Source organism: Cervus canadensis, chromosome 5 (genome assembly GCF_019320065.1).
Source record: "Cervus canadensis isolate Bull #8, Minnesota chromosome 5, ASM1932006v1, whole genome shotgun sequence".
NCBI classification, from domain to species: domain Eukaryota; kingdom Metazoa; phylum Chordata; class Mammalia; order Artiodactyla; family Cervidae; genus Cervus; species Cervus canadensis.
Genome location: NC_057390.1, coordinates 81,529,602 through 81,544,350, shown reverse-complemented (window position 1 = coordinate 81,544,350; position 14,749 = coordinate 81,529,602). Strand labels below are relative to the sequence as shown.

At 47.5% G+C, this 14,749-nt stretch overlaps 1 protein-coding gene across 2 annotated transcripts in view; it reads left to right on the top strand.

Moving 5' to 3' along the window:
- The window catches only part of LPIN1 (lipin 1), a 128,546-nt gene that overhangs the window by 94,878 nt on the left and 18,919 nt on the right, over positions 1 to 14,749 (top strand). For both annotated transcript variants that reach the window (XM_043469333.1, XM_043469334.1), the window contains 5 exons: positions 301 to 491; positions 1,478 to 1,571; positions 2,300 to 2,369; positions 5,921 to 6,013; positions 9,269 to 9,348. In XM_043469333.1, coding sequence (XP_043325268.1) covers positions 301 to 491; positions 1,478 to 1,571; positions 2,300 to 2,369; positions 5,921 to 6,013; positions 9,269 to 9,348 — 528 coding nt within the window. The remainder of the gene's footprint in view (positions 1 to 300; positions 492 to 1,477; positions 1,572 to 2,299; positions 2,370 to 5,920; positions 6,014 to 9,268; positions 9,349 to 14,749) is intronic.

Sequence of the window (14,749 nt, the reverse complement as noted above, 5' to 3'; positions counted from 1 at the left end):
CCTGGCTCCGGAGAGGGTGTGACAGGACCGTGGCCTCTTGGGACGGCGTGCTCTCTCTTCAATCCCGGTGCATTTGGGAGAAAACGCAGGGAGACGTAGGGGTTAAAAATGGTTATTTTTCCCTCCTAAGGTCATTCATGTAGCTCGTGTGCCTGTCATGGTGCCTTAGGGAGGGCCTGCTGGGATGACATCCTTTGTCCCTCTAACTGCCAGGGTCACCTGACATCTGAGTGAGACATCCCCCTGCCCCCCAGGCTCCGGAAGTCCTCCTCACAGACCCTCCCACTCCTCTTCTTCCAGCGGGGACCCTTCCGGGCTCACGAAACCCACCAGCGACAACGGAGCCCGCTCCGCCAACCAGTCCCCTCAGTCCGTGGGCAGCTCTGGCGTGGACAGCGGCGTGGAGAGCACGTCGGACGGCCTGAGGGACCTGCCGTCCATCGCCATCTCCCTGTGCGGGGGCCTCAGCGACAACCGGGAGATCACCAAAGGTACTGCGGAGCCGCCGCCATCTTTGAGCCGGCAGCGCCCCCTGGTGGCCGCCGGCTGCACCGGCCCCGAAGCCCCGGGCTCATGAAGGAGCTCATGAAGGAGCGCACGTGACTCACTGCTGGCTGGCTGGCTGGCTGACCGCAGTGTTCTGCAGGGCGCACACACACGTGGCCCCAGGCGACAACAAGGCCACTGGGGTCACTGGCCGTCAGGGGTGTTTGAGCACAGCTTGTGCCCGTCCTGCAGCGGGGTGGGGCCCCCGGGGTGGTGGCAACGTCAACACTGGGAAAAGAGTGCGTGGCAAGTGTGTAGAAACGCTGGAGGAGGGAGGGGTGTCTGAGAGAGCCCTGGACCCTTCCTGGCTGTGTCAGAAAGGTGTCTCAGGGTTGCCTTAGGTGATCTGAGTTAAATCATAGCCCCAAGCCTATTTGTATCCCTAGCTTCCCAGGGTCTCATGCTATTTACATGGTGAGGTGGCCCCGAGACCTCCAGAGAGTGCAGTCAGCCATTGCAGCTGATGACCCCTGGACCAGGTGGCCCTAGGTGTCCCCACCTGCTTTAGGCAGGTCACTGAGCTTTCATTCGTGACTTTGTCCATCCTCATGACCACTGGCAAGGAGGTGGGTGTGGAAGGTCACACCAATGACTGTGACTCAGACCTGGGTGACCATACCTTGAGCACCAGTCTGCTTCTGCAGGGGCCTGTGTTTATGGTTTTCCCCACATGCCTGCTCCCGTGTAAACATGTGTGCCCTGATTAAGGGTGCATTTGTCCCCCATCCTCTGACTGCCCCCATCTCCCTTCCTTTCTGCACAGACACAGCCCCCAAAACTAACTGAAGGCCCCTTGACAAATAGATTTGATAGGATTGTCTGCATAGCTGGATGGTATAAACTCGCAGAAGATACTTGTGAGGGAGTGAAAACAGGCCTGGTGTTTGTGCTAAATCTTCTTTGTATTCCCCCCCTCCGTTTGCCTTCACAGATGCATTTTTGGAACAGGCCGTGTCGTATCAGCAGTTTGCGGACAACCCTGCCCTCATTGATGACCCCAATCTTGTGGTGAAGATCGGAAATAAGTAAGTTCCTCCTGAAAGTCATTTCAGCCATCGTGTGATACCCGTTCAGCTTCAGCTTCTCAGCTATAGAGACCTGGACAGTAACCCTTAGAAATGTATAAACTTAAGTCTTTGTTAAAAATCTATTATTGTCTCTTCACTGCTGGTAAAATGCTGCATCACTTATATGGTTAGAACATTGATGTAACTGGATCCTGTGGGGCTTGCATTCAGCTACACCAGATTTTACAATGGGACATGTGACGTCACAGCCCTGGCCTCTATCACACATAGACCGTGCACCACCCTCTTGAAAGCTTTGTTGTGTGGGGTCAGGGGATATGCATGTGTTTTTACAGGCTGTTGGCAAACTTTTCTTCATTAGAGGAAGCCGCAGATGTTTACGTGTTAACTGAGGGTCCTCGTTTCCTTTTCCTTGAAGTGTGGGCAAGAAATGCTCCAGCACATCAGTGGCTTCATGCCCAGTAGGGTGTGGGCTGCTCTCAGCTGGCTGCTGGGTCACCTGCCATGTCGTTTGTCCTGTTGCCACAGTGGCCGCTGGGGGCTTGGCTGGAGGAGGGACTTCTGCAAGGGTGGGGCATGTGGCAGCTGACTTGGGGTGTTGGCCACAGTACTGGGCTCTTTAAGGACCCTCTGGATGTCCAGAGCCTCACATGACCTCTTCTTGGGACATTAGAGTTTCAGTCTCAGCCTTGGTCTCCTGACCTCTTTTTGTTGTTTTGTGTCAGATACTATAACTGGACGACAGCGGCGCCTCTGCTCCTGGCCATGCAGGCCTTCCAGAAACCATTGCCAAAGGTGAGCTTTACCATGAGAAAGAAAAGGGACATGAAAATGATGGCTCGCTGAATCTGGGGGATTGGAATTTAGCTTTTATTTTACACTTCCCTGGTGGCTCAGACGATAAAGCGTCTGTCTACATTGCAGGAGACCCGGGTTCGATCCCTGGGTCGGGAAGATCACCTGGAGAAGGAAATGGCAACCCACTCCAGTACTCTTGCCTGGAAAATCCCATGAGTGGAGGAGCCTGGTAGGCCACAGTCCATGGGGTAAAAAAGAGTCGGACACAACTGAGCAACTTCACTTTCTTTCATTTTCTTTAGAAACCATGAGGTTAATTACACTGTGCTGGTTGGAAGTTCATGGGTGTAAACTGCAGGGGTCTCCCTTGCACTTTTGAATGTCCTTCTCCCTTCTCTCATCAAAGCAAAAGCTCCCAGTGGAGGCAGTGCCAGACTGAGTCCTGCCTCTCCAGGATTCCTGTCCCCGGATCTGCCATGCCAGGGACACAGAGGGGGGCAAAGCAGGTGGATGCTGAGCCCAAGGGTGATGAGGGGAGAAGGATGAAGGGGGGGAGCAGGGCAGTACGATACCAGACGCCAGGTGCCCGCACTCACATCAGGCCTGGCTCAGCCAGGAAGCAGGCTAGGGGCTGATTGGCCAAGAAGGAGCAAGTGCAGGTCCTGGGCAGCTCCTGACTGCACCTGAGAACAGGTGAGCAGCTGCAAGAAAGAGCCAGGGTGACGGGCAGATGTCCTGCAGCAGCCCACCATGCCCGTGTCCTCCGCCTGCCGGTTCCCTAGGCCTCTCCTGGAATCGATCACTTTCCGGCACTGGGTCTTTGTTCCAGATGCTCCGTTCTTTCAGCTGCAGAGCCCACATCTCACACTTGCATCCTCCACATGCTTAGCAAAGGCCTTGTGCTGCTCTGGATGTTGTGGCCTGTCAGGTAGTTCTCATACCTGAAGGTCATGCAGGTCTATTTTGACTTCGTTTAGCTCACATTCTCTCTCCTTTGTGGCTGTGTGTGCGTGTGCACACGCTTTGGGGTTGTGACTGCATCTTTCGTGGAGCTTTATCTGTGAGTATTCTTTGTGGACTGAGCTGAGGGCTTATGCTCCAGAGTGGGTTCTATTTTGTCCTTGGCAGGTTCTGTACAGTGTTTGTGGCCCAGAACAAGTTTTTATCTTACATGTCTCAGTTCTTAGAAATCAGTAAGAAGAAAGACCAGTGCAATAGAAATTTACTGATAAAGGCTATATAGTTCACAGAAAAAGAAATACACATGACTCCTGAACTTAAAGAAATTATTCTTTGTGGTAGGCAGCCTAAATATTGTACAGGTTGTCAGTAATTTTATGGACTCTGTTTTTGGTGTTTGCTTAATAATAGAAATTATTTTTATGCAGAGACTTCATCAATCTTATCTTTTGAGGCTGCTAGGTTTTGTGTCACACTTGGAATGGCCCTGCTTCCCATTTCTAAAACTTATGAAAATATGCTCTGCCTTTTCTTCCAGCTCTTTCTTAAATCTTTGATCCATCTTGATTTTATTTTGAAAGTCATGAGTTGAGGTATCAGTAATGAAATCAGTTTTTTTTTTTTCCCATCTGGTTATTGAATCAGGATACTTTGGTTTCAGGAAACAGAATGACTACAAGTGACTGGAATAACAGGGCTTTATTACTTGACATAATAAGAATCTTAGAGGTTGGTAGTTTCAGGCTGGATGAAGCTGGATGAGCTTCTCTGATTTTCCTGGCTTCCCCTTTATGATCCCAAGATGACTGTTTTATCCAACAGCTCCTCATACAAGTGTCCAAAATAGGAAGGATGGAGACAGGCTTCTCACATTTAATTGGCCACAATTTGGTCACATGATCACCTCTAAGCCAGTTGTTGGCAACACAATGGAATGCCCATGAATGGTGCAGAACAATCTAAGTTTCTCCCCCAAAATTGAGCCTGCCTTCATGGAACATAGTGCAGTCTGATTCTTGAGCAGAGTTTTGGCTGTGATGGTGAGAAACGAAGGGGTGGTTCACCCAGAGAGTCAACTGAGAGGGTCGTGGTTGGCTCCCTAATTATCTCCATACCTTTCATTATATAACTCTCTACCCATTGATATGCAATTACAACTTTATCTTATATTACATTCCCCTGTGAATTTAGGTTTATTTCTGGACTTTCTCTTCTGATAATGTTAAATTATGTCCCAAGACTGCATTCTTTTAATTACTCTAAGTTTTAAATATATTTTAATATCTAGTAAGGCTTATGCCTCAGCTTCCCAGGTGGCACTAGTGGTAAGGAACCCACCTGCCAGTGCAGGAAATATAAGAGACATGGGTTCAATCCCTGGTTTGGGAAGATCCCCTGGAGGAGGGCATGGCAACCCACTCCAGTATTCTGAAGCGGCATAGCACACACACATGCCAGGCTTATGCCTACTTTTTTCAGTTTTCTTGGCCATTTCTGTTTGTTTTGTAAATGAACTTTACAACCAGTTTGTCTAGGTTTGAAAATAATCCTGTTTTTTTTTCCTAATTGGAGTTTTGTTTAATATATGGATGAAATAAGAGGAGTAGGGTAATTGACATCTTTATGAATTGTCCTGTTCATGAATCGGTGGGCATGATTGGCTTGTTCAGTGTATTCAAGTTTTCTTTTGTGTCAGGTAGGGATTCTTAAATGATAAAAAGAAGCACACTTCAGGCTAAATATGTGAATTATTTATCTTTCCACTTACCTGCAACTTGTTTGGTTGAAAGACAGTTCTCTCATTACTAGCTGAGGTATTAGTGCCTGAGAGTTCTATAAACCAAAGAAGGGAAATTAGATAATATTTACTTTGGCACTTGAATTAGCCTCAAGATGACTGTTTTGTTTTTTAAAATATTTAGAAAATTATTATTATTTTTAAAATATTTATTGAAGTACAACTGATTTACAAAGAATATTACTAATTAATATTTAATCTTCTATTCAATTTGCATTTATTTAGGACAAGAGTATAGATTTTCTTTTTAATACTTGAGTTTTTAAGTCAAATGCATCTATGAATATTCAGTTTGCCCAAATTTGGAAATTTACATCTACTAAAAAGATTCCATGCATTTTACTTTTTATTTAAAACTGTTTACCTTGTACCTCATATTAATCATTTCATTTTTCATTTTATAATCATCTTATTGAGAATAACAGTATCTTAATCAGTAAACCACTTTAATTTGAAAACTTGCTGTCTGACTAATCACTAATGATTTTCAATGCTTTCTTTTTCTGTTGTTGTTGTGTTGTATTTTATTTGTTGTTTGTTTATTCCTTTAACATCTTCTTAAGTCTTCATGCTTAAGTTACCTTAATGTAATTTTGGATGCCATTAGGTTTTGCTTCTCGAAAATTTTTAATCCACAAATAGTATGTCGTGTTTTCTCTGATTTTTCTGTTTTTTTCTTTCTTTTTTTTTAAATCTTACTTTAATTTGCATGTGCGTGTTTTTTGGTTTGAATGTGCTAAGTTGATCTTTTTTTGGTTCCATTATTTATGTTACCATCCATTTAAAACAGGCCACGGTGGAGTCTATCATGAGGGATAAGATGCCCAGAAAGGGAGGAAGATGGTGGTTTTCATGGAGGGGAAGAAACACCACAATCAAAGAGGTAAGCCTGGAAAACACAAGTGTTTCTGCCTGGCTCAGCAAGGGCTCGTGTGTCAGTGAGCAAAGCCGTCACACTGAGCCAGGAGCCCGCTCTGCCACCACGCAGGTGAAGGCAGCACAGAACAAGGGGAGGTGGAGAAGGACCTGGACGGGTGGGCAGAGATGGCCTCACCTCCTGGCTCTGTTACCTCTACCTCTCAGCTTGGAGAGTGTGGTCAGGTCACTCCCACTCTGGAACGTTTCTTCATCTATAGAAAAAAGAGATTTAACCTGTTTTTTTTTTTTTTTTAATGTTTAAGTAAAGTATTTTCCTGTTGCTCATGAGAACGATTTTAGCAAGGCAGACTTATAGTGTAGACTGATTCATGTTAGTCATTTCATGTCAGTAGCATGTCTAAAATATACATGACTTTGGTTTCCGTTTCTATAAATGCTTATACTTTTCTTCAGACCTTTACCAGCCTCTCAGTCTATTTCTGGAAGCGCTTTCTTTCTTGGCTTCCATGTCAGTGTGTCCACCTGCCTCCCCCCCCACCCCATGCCCCAGGGGCTGTTTGTCCTCTGGCTCAGCCGCTGTATAAGTGGGTCCTCAGGCTTCCCTGGTGGTGGCTCAGACAGTAATGAATCTGCCTGCAGTGCGAGAGACCCGGGTTCAATCCCTGGGTGGGGAAGATCCCCTGGAGGAGGGCGCGGCAACCCACTCCAGTACTCTTGCCTGGAGAATTCCATGGACAGAGGAGCCTGGTGGGCTACAGTCCATGGGGTCCCAAAGAGTCAGACACAACTGAGTGACTAATACTACTACTGTTACAGGGTTGTCTTAGGAACCTCTCTTCTTCAAAGTCTGCCCGTTATTTCCCAGGCAACTTCACCCATGCCTGTATGACGACTCCATTTTTATTAACCAAGAAGATATTTTATAATTCACATTCATTTATCAAATTCCCAGCTAGATAGATGTCTCCACGTGGATGGTTCAGCTCTTCAAACTCATCATTTCTAAAATCAAACTGATGGTTTTCTCGAGAGTTCTTCCTTTGCTGGACCATATTCAGAAAATGATACCACTGACCATCAATAAGCTAATACTTCCTTTTTCCTCACCCCTCCTTTCAGTTTACCATCCAGTATGTTGCTCCAATTTTTCATTTCTCGCCCCAAAAATCTAGGCTGCCATCTTTTTCCTAGGATTACTTGCAGATGGTCCAGTTGTATCCACTCCTGCCTTCTCTTCTTCCTCATTCTCTGAGTTGCCTTGGTTTGTTTAGGGTAATAGTCCAATTTATATTACTCCCTTCTTGAAAGCTTTTAGTGGATTCCCAGATTCTTAAAGACCAAAATCCTTAACATGGTCCACAGGCCCTGTGTATCCTGGCCCCTGATTCCCTGTAGAGTCTCATCTTCTGCCATCTCCCCCTGACCTCTCTGCTGTGGTGTCACTTCTACCCCAGGACCCTTGCATGTGTTATTTTCTCTGCCTGGTGTCCTTAGGACCCCTCTCATCCCTTTGACTTAGTTACCTAGCATCTTAAATGGCCCTTTCTTGGCAGGTTGATCTGGTCTGCTGTTCTCTGCCCTCATGGCCCTGCCTCTGAACTTTTCCTTCACAAATGTTGCCAGCATTTATAATTATACACTGATGAGTGTGACTATTTGATTAACCCTCCCTTCCCCTCCAGACCCTAAACTCCATGAAAACAGAGACCACGTATGGCTTTGATCCTTGTGGTCTCCCTAGGACCCAGACTGGACCCAGAGCAGGGTTTCGGCAGATATTAGAGGGAATGCTGATCACACTTGGAATATAGTGTGAAAAAACCCCGAGGACAATAGCTGAGTTGGTTATTACAAGAGTGAAAAAAAAAGCTTAGATGCTCAGTTTGTTTATTTCATTAGTTCAAAGGGAAAGAGTCTGTTGGAAGTGTTTTTACCAAGATAACACTGTTTTGGGGCGTTTTCTGTTAGCATCCCTGAGCTTTTCTGACCATCTCATTTCCTCAAAGAGGGTATAAACACATTATAGCTAGCATTCACTTTGCTTTAGGAGACTTAAAGTGGAAGAGGCCTTTCTGATTCCTTTACTAGAGAACAGAATGTTCTGGAATTTAGACAAAAGACTATTTTAAGGACCTGTTTGGTTTTTTTTTTTTGCAGAGTATCTAGAGTCTCATTAGTTGGAATTGAGGGGAATGCCAGCATGAAATGAGGAAGAGTTATGAAATATCTCTTAAAAACATGAAACACATTTTACATAGACATGTATTTTTGAACAAGTCTAATAAAGAATTGTTAATAGTGGTGGCTAAGTTACCTGCCTCAATAGATAGATTAAACATCACTGGGCCTCTTTTCACATCATTTATCTGCATGCTTATAAAAAGCTAAAGGATTTTTGAAAATGGCTTGGACCCATCATATGTTAAGCTAGTCACCCTGCTATATTGTTTCTATCACTCGTTTTCTTTATCAACATTAAATGCATTAACCTCCCTCCAGACTGAATGACCATAGATAAGGAGATGTGATTGTAAAGCCTTTGTCTCTTGACACGTCCGTCTGGCCTGTGATGACTTTCTGCGATGTCTGCTGGCAGGTGGATGTCTTCCGCCTCCCCTGCCTGCTGGAGACCAGGCTCTGGGTTTATGTGTAGCATTTCTGTGGTCCTCCCGACACTGTTAGGAGCTGCAGGTCATCACCCTTGCCTTGCTGGTGGGAAAAGGAAACGGAAACATTCCATGACTTGCCTGAGCTTTCTAAGCCAGAGAAGCAGGACCGGCCCAGAGCGCTCAATATTCCAAAGCCCTGGCAGTACATTAAGGGAGCATCTTCTATTAAGAGCATGCGGGATTGAGAAAGAGAATGCGTCCATGTTTTTCTCAAGCGAAATATGGTGTGAAAATATTTTCAGGCATTTCTATCAGCAATTAGAAGAAAATATTTTGAAAGCCCCCGCGTATCCAAGCAGCCCTTGATAAAGCATTTGCATAAGCTGCCTTGATTATGGAGCCTTGGTTTGGTGCCACAAACACTTATGGAAAACAGACTTATTTTTGTCAAAAATGTTTCTCAGCTCAATTGTAGACGACGGCTAAGCAAAGGAATAACTAGAACCTGCCATCCCTGGGGGTGGGGTGTGCTATTGGGGAAGGCATTGGGGCCCTGCCCTGGGCTTCAGGGAGCCCTTCAGGGAATACCTGCGTCACTCAGGTGGTTTCCCTTTGCTGTGTCCATGATTCTTTGTCGTCTTCTTCTCCAGGAAAGTAAGCCAGAGCAGTGCCTGGCGGGAAAGAGCCACAGTACCGGGGAGCAGCCGTCACAGCTGGGCATGGCCACCAGGTACAGTGCCAGTCATCTTGGGGTGTTGTAGCCCCTGTCTGTGTCCAAAGTCAAGGCACACGCCACTCAGATGCTGATAGGGTTCTCGGAATTAGCTTGGGCCTTGAATCTGGACCGATCTGGGTTACAGGCCTGGTGCTCTGTCATTTACCCAATGACCTGGAGTAATTTACTGAAATTGATCTTCTCATGAATCAAATGGAAGCACTCCTTAGATACTGACTTTCCAAAGTAAATGAGATAATGTCACAAGAGCATTCCTCATGGTCTAGGAACGTGATAGCTCTCAGTAATAACAGGGGTTGTGGTGATAAATAATGATATGGGTGATATGGGGATGATGTGAAAACAAGTGCCCCTTTTGCAGGAACTTGCCTTTCTCTATGATTTAATCACTTACCAGAACTCATTATGTTAAGTATTGATAGAGATTCATATTAACTTGGCCTAGAAAGACATTAGAATTTGATAACTTATCCACGTTAGTAGGGTTTTATCTTCAGGGTAACCTGCTCGTTATGTGTTTTTGTTTTGATGCTATGGGATTTGAGGGTAACTCCTCTGAGGGCAGTGCCATCAGCCACTAATTTGATGGTGTTATTATATCAACACTGAGTGATCTGATATATTATAACAACTTTACAGATGACCTCGCCCTTACAGTATTCCTGTGCTTAAGAGAACCAGGATTGCATTTCTTATTTACAGGCAGAAAATTCTGACATATTCATTGAAGGCAAGCTGCCTACCTCCATCCTTTTATACCTCGGAGGCCAAGCCAGTGCCTGACGCAGAGTAGGCATACCTTAAGTGTACTGTTAGTGAGCCAATGAGATTTTCCCAATCTATTGTTTCCTAGGGAAGGTGGGCTTAGCCGTCCAGTCCTTGGCTTCCTGGCCACAGCTCTGTATCTGAAACGATGTCATTTCTAGAATTCATTGTTGGAACTAGAAACGCATGTAGGTGTCACGAAGGAGACAGTCTGATTTCTTTATTGTCCTCCGTGTGAGAAGAGTGTGTAGGACCGGATAAAACTGCATGGCGGGGTTGGCTCTCAGCTGGGCTGTTTTTGTTTTTGGAGGACACCCTTTCTGTTCCTCCCGATGGTGCCCGGCACAGCTCCTTCCCACCTGCCCCCGTGTAGGTATGCCCTGGAGAAGGGAGAAGGGTTGACCTGCTTGTGTGTTTCTTTTTTACCCTCTGTCTCTGGCTCATTCTCTGGGGAGGGGCTTTCCAGCATGATTATCTGGATACCTTCCTGACCCGAAATTTTTTACAAATATATTTTATTTATTTATTTGGCTGCACTGAGTCTTGGTTGCAGCATGTTGAATTTTGGTCTTCATTTATGGCATGCAGGATCTTTTTTTTAAATTGTACCATGCGAACTCTTAGTTGTGGCATGTGGGATCTAGTTCCCTGATCAGGGATTAAACACTGGCCTCCTGCATTGGGAGCATGGAGTCTTAGCCACTGGACCACCAGGGAAGTCCCCCGACCTGGAACTTGGGTGTACCTTGAGTGAGTTTGGAAGGGAGAGGGCAGGTGTGTTCAAGATGGAGCTCGGGCTAAGAGTGCACAGTCCTGAGCAGGTAAGGCGGTAACCAGGAAGGAAGTCAGTGGGTTTTCGGTAAGTAGTTGTTTGAAGCAGCAGGCTGTGCACAGCAGGCTTTGGAGTCAAGCAGATCTGGCTTGGAGTCCTGGCTTTGGGCAAACTCCTTTTTGAATCTGAGCTAAGGAACAAGCATGGTGTCCGTGCCAAGAGCAGCCCAGGCAAGGAGATAGGAGCAGAGATGCCACCCTTCTGTCCCAAGCAGTTTAACCCAGCCGTTAAAACTGCTGCACTAGAAATGCAGGGAACATTTTGAGAACCTCTCTGTCCCACAGTAGTTTCCAAGCATAAGAGGCAGCGCGAGCTGGGACTTTCTCTCTTATCTTTGGCAAATCCTCAGCCCCTCGGTGTTTCTTCCATCATCTTGGAAATGGGCAGAAGACTGACACACCCCACAAAAGTTGGCTTATCAGATCTGAGCTCATAGCTTCCTGGGAAAGGAGGTCCAGAGTGTAAGACCCAGCAAGGCCATGTGGGCTGTGCCTGTGTCAGGAGGGTGGTTCTGTAGGACGCAGGCTCGTCCTAACCATGCAGTTGCAAGGATTTTAAAATTATACGGCTAAACGCAGGATGTCAGCCAAGTCCAGCCTATGATATGCCAGTCTGAGACCTGGGAACAGCAGGCCAGGGGCTCAGAGAGATTTAAAGGGAGGGACAGAACACAACAGTGGCTGGAATAGGGTCTGTATTCTTCCAGCAGCGGTGTGGTGACTCCCGGAGGGCGTGGGGTAGGCCGAGTAGCAAGTCGCTTCTGCTGCTCTTCCCCAGTTGGAAGATCGGCTGACAGTTTGTCTAAAGCATTGCGGATTTTCTTAGCATCTGATACAATCTACTTTGGCCACCTGATGCAAAGAACTGACTCATTTGAAAAGACCCTGATGCTGGGAAGAATTGAAGGTGGGAGGAGAAGGGGACAACAGAGGATGAGATGGTTGGATGGCATCACTGACTCGATGGACATGAGTTTGAGCAAGCTCTGGGAGTTGGCGATGGACAGGGAAGCCTGGTGTGCTGCAGTTCATGGGGTTGCAAAGAGTCTGACACGACTGAGTGACTGAACTGAACTGATACGATCCTATTCAAGTGTTGACACAAATGCTTTGCCCAGTTAAATAGAAATAGACTATTGACCACTCTGAGTTAGTCGTGCTACGTACGCTTCTTTACAAAACCTGAGAAATGAAGAACTGACTCTTGGCGAAAAGGATTTGAGATTTTGAAAAGCCTTCCTATGAAGTTCTCCTGAGCCATATGCATCTTTTCATTTTTACTGGCATCCTCATCTGCTAATTAGATTCATGCAGTTGCCTGGGAAAAAAAGTGTTGGAGTGCTCTCCTAATTGACAGACTTGTGATTGACAGAACAGTCCTTGAAGTCTCATAATTGAGCAAACAGCTTGTCACCATGCAAGTCATTAAAATACCATCGGAAACTGTACACTGACAAGTGCGAACTTCAGTGTTGTTCACAGCTCCTCGGCTGAACACGGATACTTGAGTGAGATGAGCCCTTTTGTTTTTTTGTCCTGTCGCTTCTCGCAGACGCTGCAAAGCCAGTGACATTAAGGACCATTGCAGGAGTAGGGGGTGGGGGCGGCTAGGTCCACGGTTGAAAGTGTCCTCGCCTCCAGCCGGCACTGCCAGCTCAGAAGTACGGCTCCTGTCTCAGTTTCTGTCTCTCTGTTTTCCTTCCTATGTTCCCTCAAATGAGGCTTGCTGCACCGACTGAGGGGTTTGGGGTTTTGTCTTAAAGCGGCAGATGGAGCTGAGAGCTCACCCGCCTGTCTTGCACTTCGCCAGCAGCGACTCACGTCAGTCTGTAGTCACTGCGAGCTTTGGTTCACGTTTGGATCTCAGGATCTCATTTCCCTCCAAACTGTCTGCCTGGAACATAAACATTTCCGGATTCACCAAGGGGCCTGTAGCTGCCTGTCCCTAGGTTCCCACCCCGGCTCTGGTCAGGCTGCTTTGGCTGCAGGACCGTGTGTACCTGTCTATCTGAAACCTCTAGGTTGTTGGTTCAGAAAGGTCAGCCTTGCTCTTAGGATTGGCAAGGGTTGGGATGGAGAGGGGCTTTTGTGTCATTTCAGACAAGCCACCGAGGCCCAGGGAGGAATTCTGTGACTGTGAGGTTTTTCCTGGGATGCATGTCTGTCTGTTATCTGCTGGCTCCTGGGATCTCTTGCTGTGTGGGATGCTGTTTGCTTCCCTTTGCTTTAAGATGAGGAAATCAAGCCAGAGAGAAAATAGTCTGAGCAGGAGAACACACCCTGAAGTTCCTAGGCTTCAAACCTGGGCGTCCCAGTTCTCCACTCTACCTGGAACCTGTCCTCGATGTCACAGACTTTGATTTGTCTGCATGTGGCTTAGCCCTGCCATGGACCAATCAGGATTGTAGTGTTTGTGCTCTGTCCCGTCCCCACCCTCATTTACCATGGCTGTGACCCTGTGATGGCCAAGTCTGGGACTTCAGCTGTGGTTGGTCCGCACAGCTCCGGGCCTCCAGTCCAGCCAAAACCCAGGATGTTCTCTGCCCCGGGGCCTCAGCCACTCCCAGGACACCCTCTTTCCTCCTAGTGCAGCCCTTGTCCTGCTCTGTTGTGATTATTCAGACAAAAAGCCCCAGGGAGCTGGGGCCAGGCGGTTTGCTGTATCCTCCATACCTTGCACTTTGATCCCTGGGTGGGGAAGATCCCCTGGAGGAGGGCATGGCAACCCACTCCAGTATTCTTGCCTGGAGAATTCCATGGACAGAGGGGACCCTGGCGGGATATAGTCCACAGGGTCGCAAAGAGTGGGACACGACTGGGTGACTAACACTTCCACTTTCACTTTCACGCCTGGCACGGTGCCTAGGAGCATTGGTGGCCTGAGCTCCAGTCCACCAGCCCACTGCCCACTGGGGGCCACCCCTTGTAGGGCCGAGAGCAGGGCCCTGGGGAGGGGCAGCTCATTTTGGGTGGGGAAAGAGCTGGGAGAAACCACACAGAAGCAGGGTAATGGGGCTTCCCTTGCATCTCCCTAGTTCAGGGCGGTGTTGGGTTGTAGGAACTGCTTCTGGAATGAACATGTGGGGCAAGAAAGCAACAAGCTGTGGAGGAAACACCCAACCATTTTCTGATAGAAGGGGTGGGGAGGCAAGGGGGAAGGCCAGGGCACTGCGGACAAGGCGGGAGCCTCCTGAGACACCAGGAGAAGCTGAGTATTGCGTGAAGTGATGTGCTGAGCAGGAGGCTTTATGGGGAGGTGCGCACCCGGGGCCTCGGGACCGGTTTGTTCCAGATCACTCAGCCGTCGCCCTTTAGCCTAATAGTCATTTAGGAAGCAATTTGTGTGGTGTTAAGGTATTTTTAAAGAAGATGGTCCTGGGAAGCAGATCTGTAGATTGGGGACGGTGCCATAGCAGGATTCGAATCAGGGAGCAGTTATTTGCTGACATGCTTTATACAGGTTATTTGGAGAAAATGAGCCTGCTCCCCACCTGCACCTCCCAGGCCCTTCTCCCCGCCATCCGCCATGTGGAGAGGTCCGGAGCCCTGACTTCTGTGCAGGCGAATGAGGTGTGGCTCGTGGTGCAGGGGCAGCCTGCTGAGGGGTTCTGGAGGAGGGTGGGCGAGGTCTTCCTTGGCTTCCCTGGCACCTGTTTATAAGTCCCTAGAGTGACCTTGATATTTGGAATTGTGTATTTGGAGGGAACGGATGGGCTTGGATGTGTAGGAAATATTTGGGCTCCTTGTGATTGGCCTGGCCGGCAGCCTGGGATGAGAGAAGAGAGAATGCGGGTGCCCT